This window comes from Lepidochelys kempii, chromosome 14 (genome assembly GCF_965140285.1).
Source record: "Lepidochelys kempii isolate rLepKem1 chromosome 14, rLepKem1.hap1, whole genome shotgun sequence".
NCBI lineage: Eukaryota > Metazoa > Chordata > Testudines > Cheloniidae > Lepidochelys > Lepidochelys kempii.
The window spans coordinates 46,560,842-46,567,334 of NC_136393.1; the positions used below are offsets into that span (position 1 = coordinate 46,560,842).

The 6,493-nt window shown below is 57.1% G+C and overlaps 1 protein-coding gene across 6 annotated transcripts; it reads left to right on the plus strand.

Annotated features, from left to right (window-relative positions):
* The first annotated feature begins 388 nt into the window (after positions 1-388).
* MRPS18B (mitochondrial ribosomal protein S18B) lies at positions 389-5,828 on the plus strand. Of its 6 annotated transcripts, XM_073311195.1 has the most exons (8): positions 452-541; positions 1,643-1,788; positions 2,047-2,197; positions 2,618-2,715; positions 4,115-4,183; positions 4,514-4,670; positions 5,198-5,257; positions 5,424-5,828. In XM_073311195.1, exons 3-8 carry the CDS (start codon positions 2,110-2,112, stop codon positions 5,636-5,638), a joined length of 687 nt encoding a protein of 228 aa, XP_073167296.1. In that variant the 5' UTR covers positions 452-541; positions 1,643-1,788; positions 2,047-2,109; the 3' UTR covers positions 5,639-5,828. The 6 variants fall into 6 exon arrangements, with proteins under 6 accessions (XP_073167294.1, XP_073167293.1, XP_073167298.1 ...); XM_073311193.2 differs by lacking the exon at positions 1,643-1,788 and having other exon boundaries at positions 389-541; positions 4,345-4,670; positions 5,424-5,555; XM_073311192.2 differs by lacking the exon at positions 1,643-1,788 and having other exon boundaries at positions 393-541.
* The last annotated feature ends 665 nt before the right edge of the window (positions 5,829-6,493 follow it).

The following is a 6,493-nucleotide window of genomic DNA, read 5'->3' on the forward strand; positions in this document are numbered from 1 at the left end:
CAGCGCTGGGGTCCCCTCTCGATGGGCGAGAGGGATCCGAGCTCGAAAATCAATTTTAAAATCGGCGACGGTTGTGACGCAGTTAGGAAGGGGCCCTAGCGCGCGTGCGCGAAGGGGAAAGGCGGGTGACTGGGCTCGGCCGGCGGGCAACACCCTTGCGGAGGTGTCACGAGACTCTCTATACCGCGCATGCGCGGGGGTGGGGCCGGCTGAGTCTCCTGAGCTGTCGTCCTACAGGTTGTACGCATGCGCGGCCAACGCCCAGTATTGTCTTGATCTTGTGGCGCAGTTTTTATTCCACTCCTATCTGTGCGCAGGCGCACCAACAAAATGTATGCGCGCATGCGCAATGATCATCTTGCCCTTTGGTCACGTGCAAGAAGATGGCTGCTATCAAGACCGTTTTGATTTGTTAGTCACCACGCATGCGCACAGATCACCGTAGCGCACGATGGCGGCTTCCAGGGGCACCATGTTACTGCGAAGGGTCGCGAGTAGCCTGCCTGGGCTGGCTCTGCTCCCGAGGCTCTTCTGGGCTCAGGTGAGGAGCGGGGATAAGGGGGCCGGCCGGGGCCATGTGCTGTCATTGCATGTATCACTTTGTTGGGTGGCGTCATTCTGCTGTACCGGAAATGTCCTCAGTGATGTCATTGTGCCATGGTGGACGAAGTGTGATGTCAGAGTTGCCCTGCACCAAAATCACTTGCTATGATGTCATCATGCCATGAGGGGGCACCGTGGCATCATGATTGTCATGCCATGAGGTTATCACAGCCTAGGGGTAGGGGGAGTGTGACATAATGCCTGCCGTGCTGTGAGGTCATCACTCCACAGGGTGGCAGCATGACAGGGCTGCTGTGGTATGAGGTCATCATGCCAGGAGCAAGGCAGCGTGACATCATGGCTGCCATGCTGTAGGGTTATCTTGCCACGAGGTGGCAGCGTGATATCATAGCTGCCATGCCGTGAGGTCATCATGCTAAGGCGTGGCAATATGATATCATGGGTGTCATGCTGTTATGGTGCTGTGTGGCATTGGGCAACATGATGTGACGTGGCATTGTCCTGTTGTGACCCCACAAGGGTGGGTCAGGCCGCCCGTGTGAGACGAGGTGACATTATTGCTGTTCCCAAAGTCCCCCTGCCATGACATCGCCCTGCAGTGCTGTGGTTATGCACTTCAGCATAACACAACACAGTTATCCAGGGCCGAGCCAGACTGTCAACTTGATTGCTGGGCAGCGCCAGATCAGCATTGCAGCAGGATATGATGTTCCCCTGGCATGGTGTTATTCCATTGCGCGGCATCGCTGTGTCACATGGGATCTCAGCGCCCTGTTGTTGTGGGGTCCTGCAGGCTATCTTGCCTTTGAGGCATGAGCTCACTGGGCCACCCACCTTAGACACAGTTTCCTGCTGCTGTTTCCATGCAGTGTCCAGCAACTCTGGACAGGGCAGATGCAGACAGCAGATCCATTTGTCCTTACTCTGTGGTTTTGTTTTGTTTTTCTTTCTTAAAACTAGCTGGGAAATTAAATGCAAAAAATATTGTTAAAGTTGCTTGCTGAAAAGATCATGCTAGCATTTTCCAATCCCATGTATAAAATCTTTCATATTCACTAGCCCTGCTGTTTTATCACAGAGTGGCATGGGCTCTGCTGAAATGCAGCCTCCTTTGGGTGAAGCACAGCAGTTAACCACTGCAGAGCGGAGGGAAGAATTCAGCCAAGAGCACTGGGACAAATCGTTGTGCCTGCAAAGCCCAGTCGGTGCAATTTTCAGTGATGGGTGAGTGATTCTCCCCTCCGCTATGCAGTGTTGCTGTGTGGCTATTCCCCAACTGCCCCACCCCAGAGGTGGCCGCATTTCTGTGATGGGTGAGTTAACCCCCTCTGCCCCCGTGCCATGTTGCTGTTCCCTAGCTGTCCCACACCAGAGGTGGCTGCATTTCATTGATCCTTATTTAATATCCTAGATGCAGTAGGGACAGCTGCTCTTTGAGGTGGTCTGATCCTTTCTCTCCTTTCCTGACTCGGCCTTTCTTAGGCTGCTCCTGCTGCTTCGCTCCTACGGCTCCAGCGCCCCGTGCTCCGGGTATTTAGCACAGAGATGGACCCAACCACGTCAGCAGAGCCAGTCACCTTTGACACTGAATCACGCTTTAAGGAGAAACCCTGGGAGTATCTAGAGACAGAAGGTATCCAGCCAGGAGCTGCGGAGGGGTTGGTGCTGGGCTTTGGACCTGCTGCTTCACAGGCTGGCAGCACCAAGGGTAACCTTGTAAGGGGCTCAGGATTCCTGGAAGTGGTCTAAGAGTTAGAGTGGCGTGGGAAGCAGACCTGGGATCCAGGATTCTTGGGTTCTATCCTGTGCCCTGGGAGGGGAGGAGAGTCTAGTGGTTTAGAGCAGGGGGCTGGGAGTTCGGACACCTGGGTTTCCATCTCTGGACCCAGACTCTCAGTATGATCATTGGCCATCCTCCTCCCACTGTGACTCAGTTTCCCCATCTTCCCCATGATGCAACAGAGGCAGCACTCCCTCATGTTCTCTAGGATCCTCGGTGTGAACCCCACTTGGGAATGGCTAACTCTCCCCTCCCCCCACCCCACCCCTGCAGAGTACATCGAGAGATACGGCGACAAACCCATCTGGTTCGGCTATCGGCGTAACCACAAGGGACCCATCCCCCCACAGAAGACCCGCAAGACCTGCATAGTGAGTGTGCAGCCCCACACCTTCCCTTGCCCCTCAGCTTGGGCAGGGCTTGGGGCCAATGACTGGCACACCTGTCGGCTGCCCAGGCTCCAGGAGACACATGGGGGAGCCAGTGGACACCCAGACTCCACCCTATGGCATGAGCTGTCCTCATCAAGGCTGGTCGGAGAGATGCCAGCAAAGAAAGAGGTCCTGAGTCTAGTGGTTAGAGCAAGGGGCTGGGAGCCAGGACTCCTGAGTTCTATCCCCTGCTCTGGGTGGGGAGGGGGTCTAATGATTAGAGCAAGGGGGTTGGGAGTTGACTCCTGGGTTTTGTCTGCAATCCAGGAAGAAAGTGTGGCTCTAGTGCAGTGGCCTTCAAACTGTGGGGTGCACCGTCTGGGGGGGCACGGAGGAACCTTCGGGAGGGGAGGGGTGAGGTCAGCCCCCATAGTGCGGGGAAGGGTGGAGAGAGAGCACCATCCAGCTCCACTGTGCCCCCAGCTCCACTCCAGCCCCACACCTTGCTGCAGCTTGAGCTCCACTCCCAGCAGCAGCCCCACAGTTGTTCCCTTGTGGGGAGTGCAGCGGACAGGTTCCATTACAGGTAAGGCGGGGGAGTGACAGAAAAAGTTTGGGGATCACTGATCTAGTGGTTAGAGCAGGGGGCCTGGGAGCCAGGACTACTGGTGCTGGGAGGGAAGTAGGGTCTCTAGTGGTTAGAGCAGGGTGCGGGGGCGTATAGAAGTGGGAGCAGAGTGAAAAGCGGATCAGAAAGGTGCGGTTTGATGAGAGGGCGGGAAGGTAAATTGGCAGGTGACACCAAACAAGGAGGAGTTTGAAGGTCAGCAGGACCCAGAGAACTTAATCCTTTAGCAGCTGGTCCACAGGGGTCGGAATCGTCTCCAGCGAGTGTTGGAAAGGGACCAGGATGGGGGAGGCTGGAGAAGAGTCTAGTAGGATTTGAGGGCACAGCTGGCGAGGATACCCGGCCACTGGAGCGGGGCTGCTGTGCCCACCTCTGCTGGGTGACCATAGGCAAGTCGCTGTCCTTTTCTGCCTCAGTTTCCCCATGTGTAAAATGGGGTTAAAGACAGCAAAGTGCTTCGTGATCTCCAGATGTAAAGCCCTCGGGAAGAGTTTGGGATTATTATAATAGCAGGGGACAGATGCTTCAGGGCATGAGGAAGGACAGGAAGGCCATTCTATGGAGGCAGGCTATTCCATACCTGACCACTAGGGGTTGCTTGCACCTTCTCCTTTGGCTAACCACTGCCAGAGAAAGGATACCGGGCTAGATGGGCCCATGGGTCTGGCCCACCATGAGTGTTGCTTTGTGGTATATGGGGACCACCGCTGGCTGGGATGTGAGCAGGGTGGAGAGGCGGCTCAGCTCTGACAGTCTCGTTTGGTTCCCCAGAGAGGAAAGAAGATTGTGGGGAACCCCTGCCCCATCTGCCGAGACCAAAAACTCCACGTGGACTACAGGGTAAGGGGCCGAGTCCGACTCAGGTCCTTCCAGCCCCTCCCCACCCCCAGGCAGGGCCTGTGACCCCCATCCCTCGACCTGGGGAGAAAACATGCGTGGTCTGAGTTCCTTGGGCACAGCTCTATGATCCTCCACCCCTGCTCTGTAACCCTCTTCCTAAGACCTGCCCTGTCTGTATGATACCTTCCCCTTTGCCCCTGCCCTGGCTGTATGATCCCCTCTTTCCCCTCTGCCCCGACTCTGTGATCCCCACTTCTTTCCTCAGGCTGGCCCTTCCTGTATGGTCCCTTCCTTCCCCGGCTCTTTGTGAAACCTGGTGTCCCCCAGCAGCCCGGTGTCCTCTCTACGGCGCCAGCCTCTTTCCGCCAGGCCCTGCGCCTGCTGCTCACAGCTCCACTTCTGCCTCTCTCCCCCCCGCAGAATGTGAAGCTCCTAGAGCAGTTCATCTGCTCCCACACCGGCATCACCTTCCATCCCACACGCACAGGTACATTGTTCGTCCTCTGCCCAGGGGGGCTTGGAGTCCGCCACAGGGAACCACTTTCCCAGTCAGACCAAAGGGGTGGACGGGGAGCCATCTGCCTGGTTCAGGGCGGGACCCAAGAGAGAGGAAGCAGGGGCAGCATGAGGGCTGGGGTAGTGCAGAGGTGGAGGAGAATAGCCCAAGAGGCCAGGGGATAGTCTGTGGGGGGGGGGTACCAAGAGGTGGGTGGGATGGGGATCCTTGAGGGCAGGGGGAGAGAAGGATGAAACTGACAAAGGAGGTGACATTTCCCATCTGGTCCCATCCCTCCATGGGGAAGCATTGCCCACTACAGCCTGTTCCCCAGGGAGATGGAGATGCCCCATCCAGCCCAGCCCCCACCTGGGGAACCCTCTTTGTCCCTTGGGGCCCTGTCTGTCCCTTTTAGAAATGGAAAAGGAGCCTCTGGATCAATTTGCCCCAGAATTGGCTCCCCAAACCCCATGGTCTCTTTGTTCTCTGAGACACGCTACCCTCTCCTTCCGCTGCAGGCGTCTGCATGAAGCAGCATAAACGCTTGACCCAGGCAATCTACCAAGCTCGTGACCATGGTGAGTAGAGAGCTGGATATGACCAAGTGGGAATAGCAGGGGGCTGCGGGTTAGAATTGAGGGGCACCGGCAGCACTGGCAGGGAGCCCAGGGCTGTGTGTGGGGAGCAGGGCTGTGGATGGGGATTGACCCGTCTTGCTTACCAGCTGCTTTTCCTCCCCCCAAGGGCTCCTGAGCTTCCACATCCCCTTGGTGACGCTGCAGGGTGAGGACTACACTAACCAGCACCAGGCAGTGGCCAAGACGCCCCCCGCCCTCTCCCTGCAGAGCCAGACACCCTGGTACCCCTGGTATGAGTGGCAACAGCCGCCCGAAAAGGACATTGCCAGGATCCGCAGGATCTACAAGGACTATCTGAAGGAGGAGACCGGCCTGGCATGAGGGCCCAGGGAAGGACTGGAGGGAGTGTCCTGGGGCGTGGGGAATGGGCCACTTCTGGGGAAGCTAGGGCCTTCGGCCTCACCTGACAAGCTGGCCCTAGTCCCAAGCCCTCCAGGGATAGCGCTGGAGCTGCCCAGCTCCCGGCCATGACTTGTCCAAGCCTTCAGTGGAGAATAAACTGGAAGCTGTCGGCAGTGACTCCCTGTGTTTATTCACCCTGTGCTGGAATGGGATATGGGGTCTTTCTCATTTAGTGGGCACAAGCTCCCATCCACCCCCAGAGCAGAGGAACTGGTTGGCTATGGGAGTGGGGAATGGGCCATGAGGCCTTTTCCCCCTTAGGGGATGTCAGCTCTGATCCACCCCTAGGGCAGATGAATTGGCTGGCTATGCAGGTGGGGAATGGGACACTGGGCCTTTCACCTCTAGGGGGTGCCAGCTCCAATCTGGCCCCAGCTTAAATGTATTTTCACACATCTCTGGGATGTATGGTCAGGCTCTTCCAGGAGAGCCAGCTGGGGCCCATGCCTGCCAGGGGCCTCTCTGATCATGTGCTCTCACCATCTCTTCCCCAGATGCCCCATGGTAGCAGCAGGAAGTTGGAACAGGTCTGGCAGATGAAGGTCCTGTGTGGGGAAGGGAAGCAGAGCAGTGTCAGGCCCCATAGCGGAAACCTCAGCTCAGCTGATGGCATAGCACATAGCATGTCTACTCCCTGACCGACCTACCATGCAGCCCACCCAGTCCCAGGCGCGCACCAGAACAACCACACTTGGACAATTGCAGACATGCAACTCACAATGGACCCACTCGATCAGACGCACAACACGCCTGCCTGCCTGTTCACAGATATGT